The sequence below is a fragment of the Schistosoma haematobium genome, chromosome 5 (assembly GCF_000699445.3).
Source record: "Schistosoma haematobium chromosome 5, whole genome shotgun sequence".
Taxonomy (NCBI): Eukaryota; Metazoa; Platyhelminthes; class Trematoda; order Strigeidida; family Schistosomatidae; genus Schistosoma; species Schistosoma haematobium.
The window spans coordinates 1,308,706-1,330,495 of NC_067200.1; the positions used below are offsets into that span (position 1 = coordinate 1,308,706).

At 38.6% G+C, this 21,790-nt stretch overlaps 2 protein-coding genes across 2 annotated transcripts; one reads left to right on the top strand and one right to left on the bottom strand.

Annotated features, from left to right (window-relative positions):
* Positions 1 to 1,671: 1,671 nt before the first annotated feature.
* On the top strand, positions 1,672 to 6,505 carry MS3_00000660 (uncharacterized protein). Its single transcript, XM_035730917.2, has one exon. It carries the CDS (start codon positions 4,543 to 4,545, stop codon positions 6,163 to 6,165), a length of 1,623 nt encoding a protein of 540 aa, XP_035588640.2. The 5' UTR covers positions 1,672 to 4,542; the 3' UTR covers positions 6,166 to 6,505.
* A 10,371-nt stretch (positions 6,506 to 16,876) lies between these two features.
* Positions 16,877 to 21,519, bottom strand: MS3_00011097 (uncharacterized protein; the record flags this gene model as incomplete). The annotated part of the gene is made up of 8 exons (XM_051219503.1): positions 16,877 to 17,029; positions 17,078 to 17,170; positions 17,219 to 17,311; positions 18,067 to 18,212; positions 18,568 to 18,645; positions 19,367 to 19,433; positions 20,367 to 20,431; positions 21,381 to 21,519. The coding sequence occupies 8 exons, from the start codon at positions 21,517 to 21,519 to the stop codon at positions 16,877 to 16,879; spliced, it is 834 nt and encodes a 277-aa protein (XP_051064640.1).
* Positions 21,520 to 21,790: the final 271 nt, after the last annotated feature.

Sequence of the window (21,790 nt, forward strand, 5' to 3'; positions counted from 1 at the left end):
ACATCTTCTAACCCTAATGTTTCTGATTGCTGCTTATACGCTGATTACCTCTACCACTACGGAATTCGAATCGACAACTACATCTCTGTGTTAATGTGGTGTGGCAACTAGAACTGATGTACGTACGAAGTTCTACATTATTACTGAGTGACTGATGATCAATCAACTCTTCTTATACATTTGCCTAATCTTTTATATGAATGTGAAGATATAAATGACCAGGGAGTTTTAATTGCCAGACTGATTAATCTATACGCAGTGTAGATACCTATCTGTTTTGATTTAAACAAGGAAATATGATCACTTCAATCACTAAGCCATCATCGCCCAATATCGACAGTGTTATGTCAATGGTTCATTGTCCATCATCAAACTTATTAATGAATATTTTGATATCGATTTGTAACTACCTCTCAATAATATGACGACGAGCTCTCTCTCTCTCCGTAATATCTTCTACATAACTATTAATAGATTAGTTGACATTGTTATTGTATTTTTACCACATGAATAATAATGGTAGACGATGTAGATCCTGACTTTTCCACACAGTCAATTAAAAGACAACAAGAGACATTTCATCTTCTTGTAAATTTATAAACTGAATAACAGTACACGTAGAATACTACATGTAGAATATTTTTCTACTTGGACTGTAAAGGATGTAATGTTAGCAGAAGTGTTCTGACTTTGGTTCAAAGGGGTACCAAATATACATGCACCACACCTCATCACTCGATTTGTGTGAGGGTTGGGATATTGTCCGAATGTCCAAACCAAATCAAGTGTTTTTCTTTGAGAGCCACATCTCGAGCATTTGACCTAGAGGTCTAATCCACAAGACAGTAGGGCGACGTCAAGTGTTCCATGGTAGCCGACGACCAACAATGTGTTCACACGCTATTTGTTCTCTTAGGATCTTGGAGCTCATGCGTACCATTAGTTTGCGATGTGGGTTTTCCAATTGCTGTATGTGAATCCTTCATATCCACCAACCGAATTAAAGCGTCGGACCATCATTTTCTCAATTTGGCAAAGAATAACCGTGCCACGGGACGCCAATAAGTAGGACTTCTGTGACAGTGTCTATATATGTGTGGCCATGTGGGAGAATTTCTGGAGAGAGAGTGAAATCACTTCAACCTCTGCCGTACCAGGGCATTTGGAGGTTCTCCTCTGAAGTCTATTAGAGCTTCAATTGTATTAAGTCACCAAACTGATCTGATTTTCACACTCATACTTTTTGTATTCGAAAGATTTTAGATAAACGACTGTTTTAATGTTTCCCAGTCTCCAAATATTTTCACTCGTAAATCTTGAACATAATGTATAAATTAGGGGAGATTGACGTGATAAAATAGAGGAATTGTTGGTTGGCTATTATGCTTAAAACTAACGGTTGAAACGTACACACACACACAATATGCAAACACAACGAATATTTAAACGAACAATTTATTACATCATCTGGCTCCACAGTTAAAGATCCATCATAATTGTCATATTTTACAAAAACCAAAATAAGACAGGCCATGAATGAAATTGAATATGTTATATGTGAACAATGATTAACATTCTCATTTGTTACCATGGAAATACTTGAAGCTGGTGTGATTTGTGTTGGGTCGGCTTCCGGAGAACTTCAACGGAGCCTCCAGAGGCCCACAAGGAGCCGAAGAGTCCTAGCCAATCAGAGTGTGATGGAACGTTCTAGAATTCCAACGTGGCGTGCTACTATTGGTCGGTAGCATAAAGTGTTGTTATCGGATTGGCTGTAAAATGATGTTGATTTAACAGACGCCAAAATCTATAAATACCCATGATTTTATGTACAAGAAGGAACCTTGGGATAAAGTATTTTCTCTTATACTTTTGTCTTCTCTCTGGTGTTCAAGTCGCTGTGTAGTTCTAGACTGTGGGTTGCCTGAATAGCTTAGGAACAAGTATAGCGTTCAATTGACAAGACTTATCAGTGGCGACGGAGATGAAAACCACAATGAATATTTCTTTGGAGCAATTAGAAGCCTATATGGTGCGTCAAGAAAAGAGATTTGAAGAGTCCCAAATTAGAATCATGGAAACCCTGATGCAGAAATTCTGCCTGTCCCAGCAAAATCCTGCTCCTAGTGAATCTCAAGTATCACATATTGATTCAGTCATTAACGCCATCCATGAATTTAATTTTGATGGTTTAGCAGGTGTAACTTTCGAGTCCTGGTTTAAGAAGTATGAAGATTTGTTTTATATTGATCTTTGCAAACTGGATGATGCTTCAAAGGTCAGAATACTTCTTAGAAAACTTGGGACTGTGGAACATGAACGCTATAGCAATTTCATTCTTCCGAAGAATCCACGAGATTTTAGTTTTGATGATACAGTCAAAACCCTGTCCCAAATCTTCGGAGAACAATCATCGCTATTTAATATCCGTTACCAGTGCCTAAAGTTAACGAAAGAACCAGGCGATGACTGGGTGAAGCATGCAGGAACTGTGAACCGAGAGTGTGAGGGGTTCAGATTGTCGTCCATGTCGGAAGATCAGTTTAAATGCTTAGTATTTATCTGCAGCCTGAGTTCACCCGAAGATGCTGATATCCGAACAAGAATCCTAAGCAAACTTGAACACTGCCCTAACATGACCCTGCAAGAAGTGACTGCTGAGTGCCAAAGGTTAGTAAACTTAAAGCATGATACTTCAATGGTAGAAAAAGGTAACTCTTTCCATAACGTTAATGCAGTCAAGAGAAAAGTCTATCAAGGTTCCAGTACCCATAATTATCGAAATAACAGCGACAAACCACCATTTCCATGCTGGGCATGCGGAGGTTGGCACTATAAGAGGTTTTGCCCATATAAAGAACATCGTTGCATCAAATGTCATCGGAAGGGTCATAAAGAAAACTGCTGCAGAAAAAGAACCCATAAACAACATCCTTTGAAACCTTACTCGAAGAAATACAGATATAGTGCTCCAATCAACAAGATATTGGTATCACATAACAGAGCACAAAGTTGCCATCAAAGAAAGTATGTGACCTTGAATATTAATAAACGCCGAACCCCCTTCAGCTTGACACAGCTTCTGATATTACCTTAATCAGCCCTGAAACATGGAAGAACATCGAAAGACCCACAATTTTCCCAACGACACAGCTGGCGCACAGTGCATCCGGGGGAAGTTACATATTGTCGGAGAAGTGATATGCACTGTTTCTAAAGGTATGGTAACAACAAATGCAACATTGTATCTTACTAAGAAGCCAGCACTAGACTTAATGGGGTTGGATCTTATAGAAACGCTTAAACTAGCTGATCATTCTATCAACAGCATCTGCAGACGAGTAAGTACAGACAACACCCCAGTGGGGAGCCAGAAAAGCGCTATGTTAAAAAGACACCAAGACGTGTTTAGAGAAGGATTGGGAGAATGTACGAAGGCCAAAGCACTGTTAACTCTAAAGCCTGCAGCTGCTCCGTTTTTCGACCTAAGAGACCCGTACCATATGCTGCTCTACCAGTGGTTGAACAAGAACTAGAACGACTTCAGAAACTAGGTGTCATTGAACCAGTGAGTTTCTCAAAATGGGCCGCACCGATAGTAGTAGTAAAGAAGACTAATGGCAACGTTCGTTTATGTGCCGATTACTCTACCGGTTTGAATGAAGCTTTAGAAACTCATCAGTATCCATTACCCTTACCTGAAGATATTTTTGCTAAACTGAACGGAGGTAAGCTTTTTGCAAAGTTGGATTTATCAGAAGCTTATTTACAAATCCCTGTTGCTGAGGAATCTAAAAACTTGCTTACCATAAACACACACAAGGGTCTATTCCGGTATAATCGACTACCCTTCGGAGTAAAGACGGCCCCATCCATATTTCAGCAAGTAATGGATACTATGCTACAAGATGTTTCAGGTGCTGCAGCTTACTTAGATGATATAATAATTATGGGAGTAGATAGAGTAGACTTAGAAAAGAAGCTTGACCAGGTGCTGACGCGAATAGCCGAATATGGACTTCGACTTCGTCCAGAGAAATGTGACTTCTATATGCAGCAAGTACGGTACCTTGGGTTCATAATAGATAAAGACGGAAGACGACCAGATCCAGAGAACATTAAAGAAGTGAAAACAATGCCTAGACCCAGGGACGTTACTACCCTACGATCATTCTTGGGATTGGTCAGTCATTACGGTACCTTTCTCCCCGATCTCCATCGTCTACGTGCTCCACTAAACAACTATTACAAAAGAATACAAGATGGGATCGGTCTGCAAACTGCCAAGCGTCTTTTGAGAAAATCAAGCAACTCTTAACTTCCGATCTCTTATTGACACATTATGATCCTTCTCTACCGATAGTCGTCGCTTCAGATGCTTCTAACTACGGTGTGGGCGCAGTTATCTCTCACATTTTTCCTGATGGGTCAGAAAAAGCTATCTCACACGCTGCCAGATCTTTGACAACGACCGAAAGGAACTATAGCCAAATCGAGAAAGAAGCCCTATCAATTATCTTTGCAGTGAAAAAGTTCCACAAGATGATATATGGTCGACATTTTACCCTAATAACAGACCATAAGCCACTACTTGCGGTTTTTGGGTCAAAGAAAGGAATTCCTGTTCATACAGCTAACCGACTACAACGATGGGCGACCACGCTTCTGGGTTACGACTTCAAGATCAAGTATCAGTCTACTACTGCTTTCGGACAAGCTGACGCATTGTCGAGATTAATAGGCTTCCAATCGAAAACCCCAGAGGAGACTCTTGTAGCAAATATAAAAGCCGAGGAAGATGTTCATCGCGTGTTGGATGACGCAGTTAATGGACTCCCAGTAACCTTTGAAGCTATCAAGAAGGTAACTGAAAGTGATAAGATACTGAGCTCAGTTAAATGCTATCTCCTGGCCAAATGGCCAAACAATCGCCTCGACGGAGAACTTCTGCAATATTTTCGTCGACGGGACTCTCTAATGGTTGTTGACTCCTGTATTATGTTCGGTGATCGCATTGTTATTCCGAAGTTATTACGTCACAAGATTCTCAAGCAATTTCACAGTGGTCATCCTGGAATCAGTAAAATGAAATCTTTGGCTCGTAGCTATGCTTATTGGCCGTCAATGGACAAAGATATCGAAAGTAAATGCCGTAACTGTTCATCATGCATTCAAGCTGCTAAAAATCCTTCGAAATGCGAACCTCAGTGTTGGCCTATGCCCGCGGGACCCTGGGTAAGACTTCACGCAGATTTTGCCGGTCCAATCCAAGGGAAAATGTTTCTAATTATCGTAGATGCATTCACTAAATGGCCGGAAGTATACATCATGCCAAATTGTACAACGTCAGAAACGATCCGCAAGTTGTCTACCCTATTTAGCAGTTTCGGAGTACCAGAAACCTTAGTGACGGATAATGGCTCTCAATTTGCCGCAGAATCGTTTAAACATATCTGTAGAACAAACGGAATAAATCATCTTCGTTCTCCACCCTATCATCCACAATCAAACGGACAAGCAGAGCGCTTTGTGGACACTTTTAAACGAGCATTACTCAAAGGGGGAGGAGAAGGGACAACTGAACAGGTGATCACAAAATTTTTAACATCATATAGATTCACCCCGAACCCAAATGTTCAAGACGGCGAATCTCCCGCGGAAGCCATGTTTGGAAGGCGTATTCGAACAGTATTCGATGCCATGTTGCCATCCAAACGAGTGAATGAGCGTAGTCACGATCCAAGTATCCGGAACTTCAGTATTGGCGACAAAGTCTACATTAAATCCTACGTCGGAAAGAACCGGTGGGAGCCAGGCGAAGTTGTGCAAAAACTGGGAAGAGTACTGTACAGAGTTCGAGGAGCTTTTGGGACATGTATACGTCACACAAATCAAATCCTTAAGGACAAAAGAACGGTGCAGACTCGAAGTAACCGGCCGTTTTTCCCGTTAGATCTAGTTTTAGACGCACCAATGCCGCAAACGACCAGGAACACTGAAAAGAGGCCTTGGACAAGAAAAACGACAATGGGACGCCGTCGCAATCCAGTTATCAAACTTCAAGTGGATCCCAGAAAGAAATCTTATTCAGGGGAGTTGTTGGGTCGGCTTCCGGAGAACTTCAACGGAGCCTCCAGAGGCCCACAAGGAGCCGAAGAGTCCTAGCCAATCAGAGTGTGGTGGAACGTTCTAGAATTCCAACGTGGCGTGCTACTATTGGTCGGTAGCATAAAGTGTTGTTATCGGATTGGCTGTAAAATGATGTTGATTTAACAGACGCCAAAATCTATAAATACCCATGATTTTATGTACAAGAAGGAACCTTGGGATAAAGTATTTTCTCTTATACTTTTGTCTTCTCTCTGGTGTTCAAGTCGCTGTGTAGTTCTAGACTGTGGGTTGCCTGAATAGCTTAGGAACAAGTATAGCGTTCAATTGACAAGACTTATCAATTTGTGAATTAGGTAGGTCACTTCATGAAGGTCAAAATGGCTTGTAGTGAGGCTCCACGTTTTTATCAATATAATAGTACTAATAATAATGGTGATAATAATAATGTGCAAGTAAAATATGTAATAAAAAGAGTATAGTCGAGGTAATTACGATAAAAAAGAATCAATGTGGATTAGGAAAGAGATAATCACAAAAAGAATTTCGATAATAATAGGTTTATAACATGCATTTGAGGTGTCTGGTGATTCAGTCGTGGACCACGGTAAACATGGAGGCTGAATATCCCTCTTCTGGATATATTAATTTGGTTTTCAGGAGTTGATCCAGATGACTTCAGTTATGTTGTGTACCCGTAGTCTAGCTCCTGTTATGTCCCCATATAAATCGGGCTTTTGATCCAAGGTTTCTTTACTAACTATGTCAGGTGTGGATGTTCTCAAATTAACTGTAAAATTACTTGATTGAGAATGTTATATTATAAGTATATCTATAGACATTTAGTGATGGAATAGTTTGACCAGAAAATGCATGGAAGTATCATTGTTTGAAGTACAAATGTGAATAAATGCAGTAAAAACAAAATGATTATACTGAGCAACACAGATGAACAACGAATGACGATTTCTGATCACTGTGGTGGAGTTGTATTGCCTGGGTGCCAATAGAGAAGCCAAGCACTCGGCACATAGAACATGGAAGAGACCATCTTTATGGAGAAACTAATCAATAAGTCAGTTCAAAAGATACAACACCATCAACATCAACCTTCTGAGCAACAGATCTTCTCTCTATCATCTCAATATTTGATCACAGTTTACAATGCTAAACATCATCTTATCACGAGAATTTCAATGTGATCGTTACAAATCAATTAACTGGAAGGACAGCATTACGACAATCAAAATAGTGAATGTAACATATAAATTTCAACTTTGAACTCACCACTTGTTAAAATACTGTTCATTCTGGGTTCAACTAAGAATTCGTTGTTTGTTTTAATCCCACTGATAAACATTATGTCATCATATTGAAGAAAGTCGAAACAATTATCGAACAAACTAAACTTACAGTAAAAGTGAGTACAATGAATATTCGAAGAAACCAATCCACATTGTAAGAAGATATTTTGTTGCGGGAAGGTAAGGCCGTGTGTAATGACTAACATTCGTCTTCCGATTCAACCAGTGTATACCTTCCATCAAATGTTTTTCACAATGCATCTTGATCATGACCAAAACCATCTTTCATCTAGTGAACAATGATTTTCAACTCATCTGGCAATAAATATGGATTGATAACTTGCCAAACTGCTCCTGGTGCGATAGATAATGATGATGATTATGATGAAGAAACTTCTAACATGTATGCTGCATTACTCCACTTAATATTCTGAATGATTTTCCATAAGATCATTTTGAATCTGAATATGAACACATCTTAATAGTATAAATGAGTTAATCTGAACATTCGTATGCATTAGACCATGTATTGAACTATAGTGTTTCGATGCACTGTTTGAAGCTACTGATATTTGTGCAAGTAGTAAAAGAAAATCATTAATGACAATAACAACGTCAATTTAAGCCATAGCAATAAATTAAACAGTTAAGATTATATCAACAGACATATTTGTACCTACTTAGTCAACTGATATTATGGAGAATACAAGTCAATCAACATGGATTATTCAACGACATACAGGTTCCAGTCTTAAAAGAGGTTAGTCGTGTAATTTATAGCTGAATTACAACGTTTTTCGACCATGACACTGGGAGACAATTGTTCCAGTGATATATGAATCATATGCGCTTTCCATACTGCATATCGTTCCGATTGACGAGTGTGAGATAGAGCAAAAGTTTTTTTACAAGCTACCTGCTCATTTCATTCAACCATCTTACATCTTGTTCATTCATATCTTAGCAAACAGATGATTGATTGTAGTACACATCTACCAGATGTAAGTGAAGTTGGACATCATGTACATCTTTACTTTATAATTAAATATGTGTTACTTTGTGATAGATCGAATCGCCATTTTTGATAGCACCCTGATCATAAATGCCACTATGAACCTATCAAGAAATGTTCCAGATCGATTCGTGAATCTCTACAATATCGAAGTCTATAGGCAATTATAACCAGATTAATTTCAGTTTAGAATTATTAGAATGAGGAAGCTTATAGAATATTGTGATTTTGGTCAAAAATTACGGTTCTAAATCACATTAGCTGCATAACACCTCATACTCTTTGAATGATACAATTTTCCAGGAATCGAAGTATCATTCAACAGATTGTTGAGGAATAAGATTTGAAAAATATCGAGAATTCTGTGTGATTCATCGCATTGAATATAGAATAACATCAAGTTCTATCATTTCTGTAATATTCAATAAAATATTCAAAGTCATGTTGATTACTTCTTCAATCTCAGTGTAAACAACCTGTTTGTCTAATGAACAGAAACATATTTCTGTTGACCTCCCTTGTTTATAGAATTAGCTATGATCATACTTCGTTTATCATTGATCACCTCATTGCATAATATGATATTCTCTGTTCTGTATCGTGGGTGTAATATCAATCTTGGTTAGAGTAAAACAACATCATTTTCTAATAGTATGCTGTTTATCTGGCTGACAATCCCCGACATACAAACATCAAAGATGAGTGAAATTCTCATTTTACAAATTATTACTACTTTTCTAAGAAGAAGAAGAAGTTAAAGCAAATGTTCTGTTTGTCAATTCATAGATGGTCTTGCTCCAGCTGTGAATAAACACTCCAATCATTGACCATCTCAGTTGTATTGTACAACTAAATTCATATTTTATGATCAGGATAAGTCATTTTTGTGATTCCTCTTTTGTCACACTTCTGACAGATTTACATACACTGGATGATTTGCATAGCGTAAAACATGGAATGTATCCATCTGATGATGTGAAATTAAACTACTATGGTGAATACGACAATGTTTGAATCCATGTATCAATCTGAGCTAGGCCACAATTAAAAACCTGAAAGCACAGGGCGGCTGTTTAGTATAATACTCATGAATCCCAATATTAAAATTACTGCAATCTCAACGGATACCCACTCTGACAATATTACAATCCTGTTTAAAGTTTTGTTAGGAAAAGAAAAGACTCATATATATTCCATCATTCGATGCCTTTACTATCGCTAACACTACATTTAGACAAAATCTGAATGACGTTAAAAACCTTCTATAACTTCGAAAATTTTCTGGTACATAAATTTTGTTTTAATAATTTGAAAGATACTTCATTTTAATTAACGCACAAGTTCTTGGAGGTGTTAGGTGCAAACGAAGGTTTGGACTGAAGAATAGCTGTCTATGTGGGTTAGATACGCGCCCTTTCCCGGTTGAAAGCAAAACAAAGTGATTGGGTAAAATGACGATTGTGAAATTCATTATAAATTTAAATATACCCTATTACCTAAACAAATATGACCACTCAGCTATTCAGCCAATAATTGTTCAATGATTCAAATATAAAATACAATACGTAAGGAAGTTGATAAAGAATGAGAGAAAATTACCAATCGCAACAAATCAATGTTATTCCATCCTGTCTGGATAGATCACGCATAGATTCGTTCAAAAAATACTACTCGATTGCTTTATAACACACAATGCTTGCAATTCTGGAATTGTGCCTCAATTCACAATCAATAATGTACAATTCCAGTCAATACAAGCAACACAATCAAAAGGAGGAACAAACCAATGCAAACCAATATGGATGCTGCCAAGACTTAGTATCAAGTAAACATAACATAAATGCAGTTCCGACCGAAGCTGCTACCTTGACGCGGTGGTCGGGCTTGCCTATCGTGATGACCCAACCGAGCTATATTGGCTGGAACATATGTTCCTGTAGGTTCTACCATGCCAGGCAGGTCGATTGGTGAACGATAAGACTAAAAGCAGCAACTCAAGGTCTGAGGGCGAAGTCGTACTGCTGACTGTAGAGAGGTGTGACAGCAGTAAGGTGTTTCCCTCAGACAACCAGCATGACAGCGATGCTGCCTTCCGACAAGGAGGGGTGGGGTTAGAAAAGGTCGACCCTAAAAATGTCACACCTCACCTTACCTCACGGATTTCCGTCTCCGGCGGTAAGGCCCTTTGATGAACGGAGCTAACACATCAAAAACCTTCCACAAAAAGGCCGTGCGCGACCGGCCTCAAGCAGTTGTCCCTTGGGCTCTGCGGTCACGCTCCCAGGTCGTCAAGACCAACACTAATCCAATTTCTTTTTCAGGTTCCCCAAGAAATACCCTTCCACGGTGTGGGCAGCCGGGAAGTTACACCAGCCCTCATACCCGTAACAGCACACGAGACCAAGTTGGTCACATTCAAATCCTTCCTACACCTTCTAATACCTCTCTTATCTCTATGACTAACCCTCCTCATATCTCTGTATCACCTCGCATCGCTAGGGCAAACGATTCGAGTACGTGGAACTCTATTCCTGGTCTCCTGAAACCACGCTCTAAACTACACGTAGGAGCTTTTAACGTCCGAACACTGTGCCAAATAGGACAGCAGACTTCCTTAGCTAGGACTTTAGAATCTCGCGCTATCGATGTGTGCTGCGTCTCCGAAACGCGCATACAGGATCCAAGTAGCATCATTCATTTGACCTCACGATGCCAAAATAAACAACCGACTCGATTTACGCTTCGTGTATCTGGAAGCCCTGATTCTGCTTCCCGTGGCCTCGCCGGCGTAGGTATAGCATTGAGTCCCAGAGCAGAATTAGTTCTCTTAGAGTGGATCCCAGTAGACAGCCGTTTTTGCGCTGTCCGACTGAACGGAACAGTAAGAATCCGGAAAGATAGGGACACTCGTCGTTGCCTCTTCGTCGTTTCTGCCTATTCTCCCACTGACTGCAGCCCAGATGATGTAAAAGATGATTTTTACAGAAAGCTTTCCGACCTTCTCCGAAAGGTTAGGCGCTCGGATGTAGTAATAGTGGCCGGTGACTTTAATGCTCTAGGGAAAGACACCTGGGTGGATCTTATGGTGTCGTGGCTCAAAGAACAGATAATGGCGACCGTCTGTTGCAGCTATGCTCAGATAATCGCCTGTTCCTTGCAAATACTAACTTTAAGCATAAGGAAAAACATCTTTTAACATGGCGACCCCCTAATTCGTCCCAACGTTGGACCCAAATATATCACATCGCCATCAGCCACCGATGGAGGAGCTCGATAGAAGACTGTCGCTCATTCTGGAGCACATGCTTAGATTCAGATCATGTGTGACGGCCCGTGATCTGACTCCAGTTCAGATTGTATGAGTGATTGCTATCGCCTATTCTCGTATATCATTGTCGACTTAGATCGCGTTATCCAATAACGGAATTAAATAAGTCGAATAACGAGAATTGACTTGACAATACATATATTTCGTACATGGAGCGAATGAAACAGAGCCAAACAAAATGACGCACAGGGAAGATGGCTGGGAAGCCAACTCCATTTCAAGCTAGGCATTACTTAATATTTATAGGCGGACAAAATAAACGACAGACATGTGATAAGTCACGGGACATGAAATGTACACACATACGCCCATATGAAAACAGTCAGGGCTAATAAGCGAATAATTAACAAGGTCAAAATATGACTCAAGTAAAATAAATTAAATAGGATGTCCACAAGTTAGAATAAGGTAGATGGGCTTGCCATAATAACTGACACTACACATGCTCTAGTGCGAGCACGTATTTGCTTGCGTCTTACTGGACGTAGGAAAGACGCTGCAAGGAAACCTCTTAGGGGCCTACTTAATGATAGTCAAGCTAAGAGTATATTTCAGGAACAACTAGGAAAACAGATAGGCAGCCATGTATGTGCTGCCCCCCCGATGCAGCATGGAATGATATCCGAAAAGCTGTGGAAACAGCAATGATATCTGCTAGTAAGATAAACCAGAAGGTTAGAGAGCAACACTGGATCTCAGCAGCATCTATCGCACTGATAGATGCTCGGAAACTCATACCACCTGGCTCTGAACATAATGAAGAGCGGAGTCAGCTTAAGCGCAGGCTGACAAGAAGTCTACGCAATGATCGTGAACAGTGGTGGGTAGCGAAAGCAAGAGAGATGGAGAAGGCAGCGGCAATAAATAATAGCAGGCAATTGTTCAGACTCGTTGAGGAAACCGGAATTAGGAACCCGACCGTTAGCGAAACAATCTCAGAGAAAGATGGACATATTATTCATTCCCAATCCAGGAGATTGGATCGATGGTCAGAACACTTCAGGGATCAGTTCAACTGGCCTTCAGCCACACTTCGGTTTCCCACGATCTCCAGTCAACCTGAATGGCAAGTTAATGTAAGTCCTCCGTCCCTTTACGAAGTTGAAAAAGCCATAGGAAATCTGAAACGAGGGAGAGCAGCAGGCCCTGACAGGTTTACTCCTGAGATTTTTAAGGATGGTGGTCCAGTATTAGCAATGAGATTAACCGAGGTCTTAGGTAGAATTTGGGAACTGAACGTAATCCCATCTGACTGGTCTCAATCACTGATTGTGCCAGTCTATAAGAAAGGACAAAAGTCCTCTTGTGACAATCACAGAGGAATCAGATTGACAAATATAGTGTCTAAAATATTAGCTTCAATAATACTTGGACGCCTAACCAAAGCTCGTAAAGAGAAGACTAGAGAAAATCAGGCCGGTTTTCGACTTGGACGTGGTTGTATAGATCAGATATTAACACTACGTCAGGCCCCAGAACATAGACACACGTTTAGACGCCCCACAATGGTAGTATTTCTCGACCTTAAGGCGGCATTCGACTCTGTTGATCGTAGGGTTCTATGGCAGTGTTTGTCACTGAAAGGAGTACCAAAGAAGTACATTAACCTTATTCAGGCTCTCTACTCGAACACAACTGGTCGAGTGAGAGCTTATGGCGAACTGTCATCAGAATTGATTACATCAAGTGGTGTTCGTCAGGGCTGTCCACTCTCCCCATTCTTGTTCAACTTTGTGGTCGACGTACTTTTAGAGATAACACTATCCTCATCTAAATTTCCAGGGGTTGAACTTCTACCGGGAGGTTCACTTGTTGACATGGAATATGCTGATGACATAGTTTTATTTGGCGAAGACGCTGACAAAATGCAGAGTCTTCTGACCACTCTAAGCAACAATGCAAGCATGTTCGGGATGCGATTCTCTCCCTCGAAATGCAAAATGTTGCTTCAGGATTGAGTTACATCGACACCCGAACTAGTGATAGGGAGTGAAGTAGTTGAGTGTGTCGACCGCTTCACTTATCTTGGAAGTCTCATCAGCCCTTGTGGTCTGGTATGTGACGAAATCTCAGCACGGATACAGAAGGCTCGACTAGCTTTTGCGAACTTGCGTCATTTATGGCGTAGGCGAGATATCCGTCTATCAACCAAAGGACGGATTTACTGTGCAGCAGTACGTCCCGTCCTACTTTATGGAAGTGGAACATGGCCGGTAAGAGTAGAGGATATACGTGAGTTACTAGTATTCGATCATAGGTGTCTTCGAAACATTGCTCGTATATCATGGGACCATCGAGTAAGTAACACAGTTGTTAGGAAACGGGTACTAGGTAAGGATGGCAAATCAATTGATGAAGTAGTGAAACTTCATCAGTTGAGATGGCTGGGACACGTGTTACGTATGCCCAACGACCGACTGCCTCGACGTGCGATGTTCAGTGGTATAGGAGTAGGGTGGAAGAAAGCTTGGGGGCGGCCAGACCAAAACATGGCAAAAGTCCATGAAGTCACTGACAAGTGGTCTGAGTCATGTTGATAGGTATAGACTACCTGGTTGGGGACCGCCAGATGATAGCAACCGATGGTTAGAGACCCTGAATGACATGGCTCAAGATCGTTTGCAATGGCGCAGGTGCATCCACTCTTTGTGTTCTCCCAAATTCTAATCTTCTGAATTATTCATGTCCCTTTTTTCCTCTTTCCAAATTTATTTCACTGAATTATACTCTTTAAATAACATCTCCAAACCTTAATCTTCCCGATCACTGCTTATACTCTTGCTACCTCTACCACTACGGGATTTGAATCGACAACTGCATCTCTGTGTTAAGGTGGTGTGGCAACTCGAACTGATGTACGTACGTACGAAGTTCTACGTTGTTACTGACTGACTGTCTGAAATGCAGTTCAGGAAGAAACACGGAAACTTGGTGAAGGTGTAGGAAAATTAAAAACTAAAATAAAATACAAATATGACCAACTCGAATGGAATCAAAAAGAATAACAAAATGTAAAACTAAAGGAACAACAATAGGAACACACTACAAATGTGTACATGGAGGGATATTCACACACACACACAAAACCTTCAAAATGGATCTTACAGGAGGTATTATTCCATTCAAAACATAAGTGACAAATGTCTTTGTAAAATCAACGCTAGATAAAGAGAAGAGTTAAAAGCAAAAGTAGTCAGTTTAAAAACGTTTATTCAAACTGGAGAGATGAAAGCTATGATACTTTACAAAACTAGTTATTTCACTTGTAGAATTATGATTTACTATGATATTAGTACTGCTCTAATAATAGACCTAATCCTAAAATTGTAGATTTGTCATGATATAACTGTCTAATCTATAAGGTCTCACGTGGAAGTCACATCATCGTCTACACTAACTCACTGTATCATAACAACTACCAATACATGATGAAGAACAAGGTTAGGCTAGAGAAAGAACAATATATTTAATATGAATAAAAGATATAAGGTCATATTTAGCAGGGACCACGCCTGCATGACCGAGCCATGCCATTCGATCAACTCCGATTCATTCAATTCCTTGTTCGCGCCTTCTCCATCGTTAGGTATTTCTCCGCGTTAAATATTGAGTATCTATTTTCCGAGTAATCTCGTATTCAGCTTTGAGGATTGTGTGGTTATGGTCCAATACCACTACACACTTTAAGAATGATGATCTGAGTGCTCGTTATCGAAGCGGTTATTTCATCATTATGAGTTATGTTGTCCAATGGTAATATCCGTCGTTAGAACCTGCTAGAATATCACTCACAATGTGAATGTGTATATCAGTCTGATAATAATGTTGTCCTTTCAAATACCTTATATTGGGGAAGTAACCTTACAACCCTAAACTCGTTGTGCTTATAGAAGAACTGTTGAATTCTCGGTTCGGATATTGCCTGTGTCCTCTAGTAATGCGACAGTTATATATGTGTTCATAGATGTTCGATTGTGAAAAATGTTTGTGAAACGATTTTCTTGAAAAAAAGGTTGAATAGGCTGATGTAAGCGTTCAATGGTGCCTGACTTAATACAGAACTAGTTATTTCACACTAGACTAGTTTCTCATAAATCCATGAGAATAAGATCGATTTTTAGCCAATTTTTGTTGAATAATGTGATCAATTATTGACGCAAATACTTCAGTGTTTTCTCTCATCTTATTACCAATGCTACGGCAAAACTGTTACTAGTTCATCATTCACTCTACACCTTTTTTCATTCCTACTTTAGTATCAGCTAGACTTTCTAAAATTATTTCATATTCAACACATTCATAACACCTCATTAACAACAGTCTGTCAATCAGCCGTGACCAGTGGTGCTAATCCTTGTCGGGTAGAGAGTTATCTACTTCAGTACAATGGAAGTTAGTCGCGCAATTTCGTGGATTGGTTGATGTTAGAAACTATCACCATTGGATGCCGGCTCAGTGGTCCAGTTGGTTAAGCGTTCGCGCGCGAGACCGAAGGCCCCGGGTTCGAATCTTGATCGCGGGATCGTGGATGCGCACTGCTGAGGAGTCCCACAATAGGACAAAATGGCCGTCCAGTCCTTCCAGGTTTTCAATTGTGATGTTCTAACATCAATCGGTTCAAGATCTCAATCAAAAATCAGCTTTCACTCAACAGTGAATGGTCAAATAACGAAGGATTGAGGTGCTCTGATAAATATTGACGCCGCATTCCGACAGTTTGGTTTAAAACAATGAACGACGTCAATTTCGATTGACATTTCTCAGTATTGAGACTTTAATAAAATGGACATTTACAACGGACTCATCTTTGATTTCGGTGGTCACATAATCACGTATACACGATACTGTTCACTGACAAGTGCAATGTTGTAACCTCTTGTGAAATTACCCATGTTTCCATTGAATACAAACAATGACATAAACACAAAAAATTATATTTTTATATTCTACCAACAAAGTGATATCAGTCATTACGTAAACAATCATCAATGTGATATGCAGTTCCATGAAACAATCTTCAATTTATTGAAATGATTAACAAAATAGAAAGTGTGTTTACTAAACTACAAAATGAAAAGAACAAAGTCGACTTAATGAAAACAATTGACAAGCTGTTTGTGGGGACTATGGATGAACTCTGTTCCTTCTGTAGAACCATAGCCAAATGCTACAGCCAATGCACACAATAAGGAAAGATATAACTAATGGTACAACGATGTACACATATTGCAGTGTTTTTGTTTCCTCCATGTGTTCAGCTGTATATGTGGTCATGTTCTGAAATGAACGAAATAGTATAATGATTACAAAATATCAAATATTTACCAAATGTGATTCAGTACTTGGACTAGTCTTCTTCAATTCATTTCTTAGATCAGTTTCAGTAGTTGCAGGAGTTGTTGTATCTGTAGTCATGTTCTGAAATGAACGAAATAGTATGATGATTACAAAATATCAAATATTTACCAAATGTGATTCAATGCTTCCACTAGTCTTCTTCAAATCAGTTTCAGTAGTTGCTAGAGTTGTTGGTTCAGTAGCAACGTTGACAGTCGAGCTCTTCGGAAGAAGGAAACAGTGGAATTACAATTGAATATCAAATATTTCATCATTCATTATACACCATTGTCAGTATTGATGACAGAAGTAAATTCAACAATTAGTTACATAATTTACATTTGCACAATATGATCAATGAATAATGATTTAGGATATCTGCTACCGATTTAACAGTCAATGTGATGAGTACACATTATCCAACAACTAACTGACGACTCTTGTTTGGGTGATGAAAATTGTTTCTCGGATGTTTCACCTTATCTCAATGTAACTAACTGACGGCTTTATTGAAGCAATCCATTTAGAATACAAATTTCTCAACAGGGTGTCAAGAATATCTGTCCTCAAATTCAACAATTGGAGTCCACGAACTTTCACTTTCCAAACATGATGCAGAATTTATAACAGATTATGTTTCATCATTCAGAATTGAGTAACAATTCACACATACAGACGGTTTCATATTGGACGTCGAGAATCACTACACATTCTATGAGCAGAAGAATTAACATTTGTTCAAGCAGACGTGTTAAACGACGCTTCTGTTGATTGTTGAATGTCCACATGGAAACAAAGCAGCGTACTCATATTTGATTAAACATCGTCAACGTATACAATACCTTGATTTATGCACTAAGATAAGAATACAAATCACTAAATATTCGTAGCAATTAAACATTCTTCCGAGTAAATAGATTTACAATGTAGAATATGGTGATATTGAAAACAATCTGTGAAGTTTATCAATTACTTACTTTATTCTTGCAACCATTTACTTTGAATTCATGAAGATCCTTATCATTGCTGGTGATGCACATATTGGCTGTTTCACACCAAATGCACGTTGTATCTGGTATTGTTGCGCCGTGACATGCTTCACTCGAAACGTGTTTTGGACAATCTTCAGTGGGAAGAATGATGTGATTGCATAACAAGTTATCAAACAAAAGATAAGTGAATTAGAAAAAATATAACTATAACTCGATGATATAATGATGATTTCAAAATTAGGAGACTATTTCATTCACTAGGAATTTGTCATCACCTCCACGTGAGGACGTGAAGGCCATCCATCCTTCATCATTTCAAATAATCAACAAAGAATCCACGAATAGAACAACGTCATTTGATACTAGTAGCTAAATTTCACTTAATTATTTACTGAATATGCACATGAAGGTTTTAATTTTTGGAAACAAAATTGATGCATTCAACTGTGAAAATAGTCATTACTGATACAATAAGGTTTAACATACCACCGAGAGCTTCAAACTCCATTAACGTTCCACTTTGGATCCATTTTCCAGGAACATATATTACATTTTCTTCCTCATCTTGTAAAAAAATAATTTTAAAGAGGAAAACAGCTGAGATTTTGTTTGACGAGCGACTGTTAAAAAAGGGAACGAATACTCTGAATATTCATGACGAAGATAGTCACAAATCATAGTTATATTATTCAGGTGTGTGTCAGCGGATGTGAGTCGTAAAATTCAATGTTTACGGAATTCAACATATAAAACAGAAACAACAGCAATACGAATACATCAAAACAGCGACAATCGTTTATGTGACACTAACAAGACTGACGGTCGTTCAAATGAAGACACAGATACTTGATTTAAATTCAGATGAATTCAGTGGTTCACTGTAATAATGACTTGATCAAAGGACGCGGCTTTTTCAGGAGTAGTTTACATCTTGATTTATTATCAAATATGATACTAAAACTTTGATTCAAGATGTGTAAACACATCATCTACGTTGAATTCTCAATAAACAGTAGTGTTTGGAAAATGTGTTAACCAGAAGCATTCAGATTTCATTTCAAAACTTTTCATCAGCACTTTAATGACATCTCGACGATTCTGTTTTCACGCGAAACTACTGAATGATGAAGACTGTAAGAAAGATATATTAGATCACTATGACGAAATACAGTAAATCTCTGTATTGACGTGGTGATCAAAGGGTACATAAAGAAGTTAATATTAGGCTAACACATGACTGCATGTGTAGTCCGGTTTAAATCACAATGCAAATAACATTTGTTACCTGCTCCGCAATCAATATTAGCCGCAATAATCGATAACTTTTGGCTTTCACCAATTATCGTAGGAACCTGGAAAGAAGTAACGGAAGTTTGAGTAAAGGTTTGTCAACACACAACCACCTTTATCAAAGCCAACCAATCACTGAAGGAATGTGTCGTCATTCACATCACTTTACACAAAGACAACTAGTTATACAGTAAACACATTGATCTCCTCAGTGTACTCAGGAGTGTGCCTCATGTGGTCTATGAAGATAATCCGACTCACTTCAGTTGTAAACTTTACTGAGATCCAGTGGACGATCTATCTATCATGCAATGATGCGCCACACTATGAAATGAATATCAACGTCACTTGACGGAAGTGTGATTGTGAATAACTGCAATGCTGCTGCACGTGGATTTGTTGTCATGTGGAAGAATTCTGTTAATGTACTCACTTTCATCCATCACCGTACATACAATTCCTGATTACCTCGAAGCAACCAAATTGGATTCAGTTCAACACAAATGAAATCCTTCAACTCATCTGCCCTTTCTATTCATCACGCATCTATTGTATTTCAAATTGGTGAAGTATTAAATGCTGACATTCGAACAAGTACACAGTGAGAGACGATCAAGGTTTTAACAATTTATCTCACAGATTATATGACAATGAAATTTTCAATTAGCTGAACTTCAGAAGACGTAGTTAAGCTTGACAGAAAATAACTGTGTTGGAAAGTACTACATAATACACTGTTTGTCCTTAATCGGCCCAAATATGTCAGATTGTCACTTCCTATAATTTATTGTTTTAAAACAAGTGCTGGATTAACGTGTGTCATTACGGAGTTATGAAAAGAGTCTTATAGTCTGTGTGCACGTTAAAATATGTTGATATCGTTCTATCGTGTTCAATGTATCTTGTTGCATTCGACAGTGTTGATTTGCGCAAAGTAAGATAATAATCCAAAAACATCAAACAACACTACATTACTATTCAATTGTGCAACTTACGTTCTCATAATGGAATATTATATTCCCATTCCAAATTATCGCAGTAGTTATACTGAATGCAGGAACTAAAAGCAGAAGACTATCGTTATTTAGAATTTGGGGTATTAGTGATTAGCATGTTATTGTTGCATGCCAAAGTGTATGTGCCTACGTACAAAGTGATCAGTTTTAGGTAGCTATTTTCTTTGTCATCTCAAATGTTTTCTCCGGTAGACTTCGTAATAAGTATAATCTAGTGAACGTCGTGCAAAATGAAGCAATCTAGCATCCTTAAATATAAATGTCAGATAATTAGGTTCCGAAGCTGGATTACAACCTCGTTTTCATATCGAAATAATTAATCATCGGGCTTCCAATTAAATCTGATAGTCGAGGAGGTATTGACATTTCTCAACACTCTCTATAATTACAGCTGGAAAAATCGACCCTTAGTAAACATGGCATTGGCTGTGGTTTGTTTGTTAACAAATAGAGCATGGTAACTTAGTCGGTTATGCAACGCATTGGTTTATCAGTGTTCGGTAACGATGGAAAATGAATAGCTTCAGATTATTCGTCATGGTGATTTCTTAATTTGAATGAATAATTCTTATGAATGACCGTGTGGTGAGTAACACAAATTTACTTATTTCAGAATACAGACATCTGATCAAGCAGCATTGAAGCCTGGAGCCGAAGATGAATCTCTGCATTCGTTTATCCACAATTGAAATGTGTTTATTACCTAATTTATTCAAACGGATTTATTTATTACACGTCAAATCCAGTGTGCTCCTGATTATGTCAACTGTCCTTCAGCTCTCAATCAATGTGTTCAAACAATCGATGGACTCCAAATATAATTCCCCCCTTCCTAATTTTCTGGAATGGTGACACTATATTACCTCTGTCAGTTTTTGAAAAGAATTCAGTGATGTAAAATGAACAGAAAATGTGTACGCAAGTACTGCGAATGATGGTGTAGATGTTTGAATATTTCATGTGTAATCAAATAATCATTTTATGGATACATACTTTTATCATCAGCTTTTTGATAATAAGACTTTCTGACGGCTAATAATTCCCCTGAAATGATGAAAATAAAAATATTTCTGTTTTTACATAAATGTATAATGAATATCCATAGAGAATGAGTTTGGACACGAGTTACCATCTTTCTTTCAAGATTTAAGTAAACCGGTTCAATTAAATGGGAGTTCCAAGGAGACGTATCATTATTTCAACGATATGATGAATGTTTCAATCCAACCAACTGAGAAGAATATTTTACTTCTGAAGCGTTGATTTTAAAAGCTTCAGACAATCTAATAGACCGGTAATGTCTAAACGACAATACACATATCAAACCATTTTCTGAGATTGTGTTATTCCAATCGAACAGTGTTCCATCAATTGAACTAATTATGACTCAGAAATTCAACTTT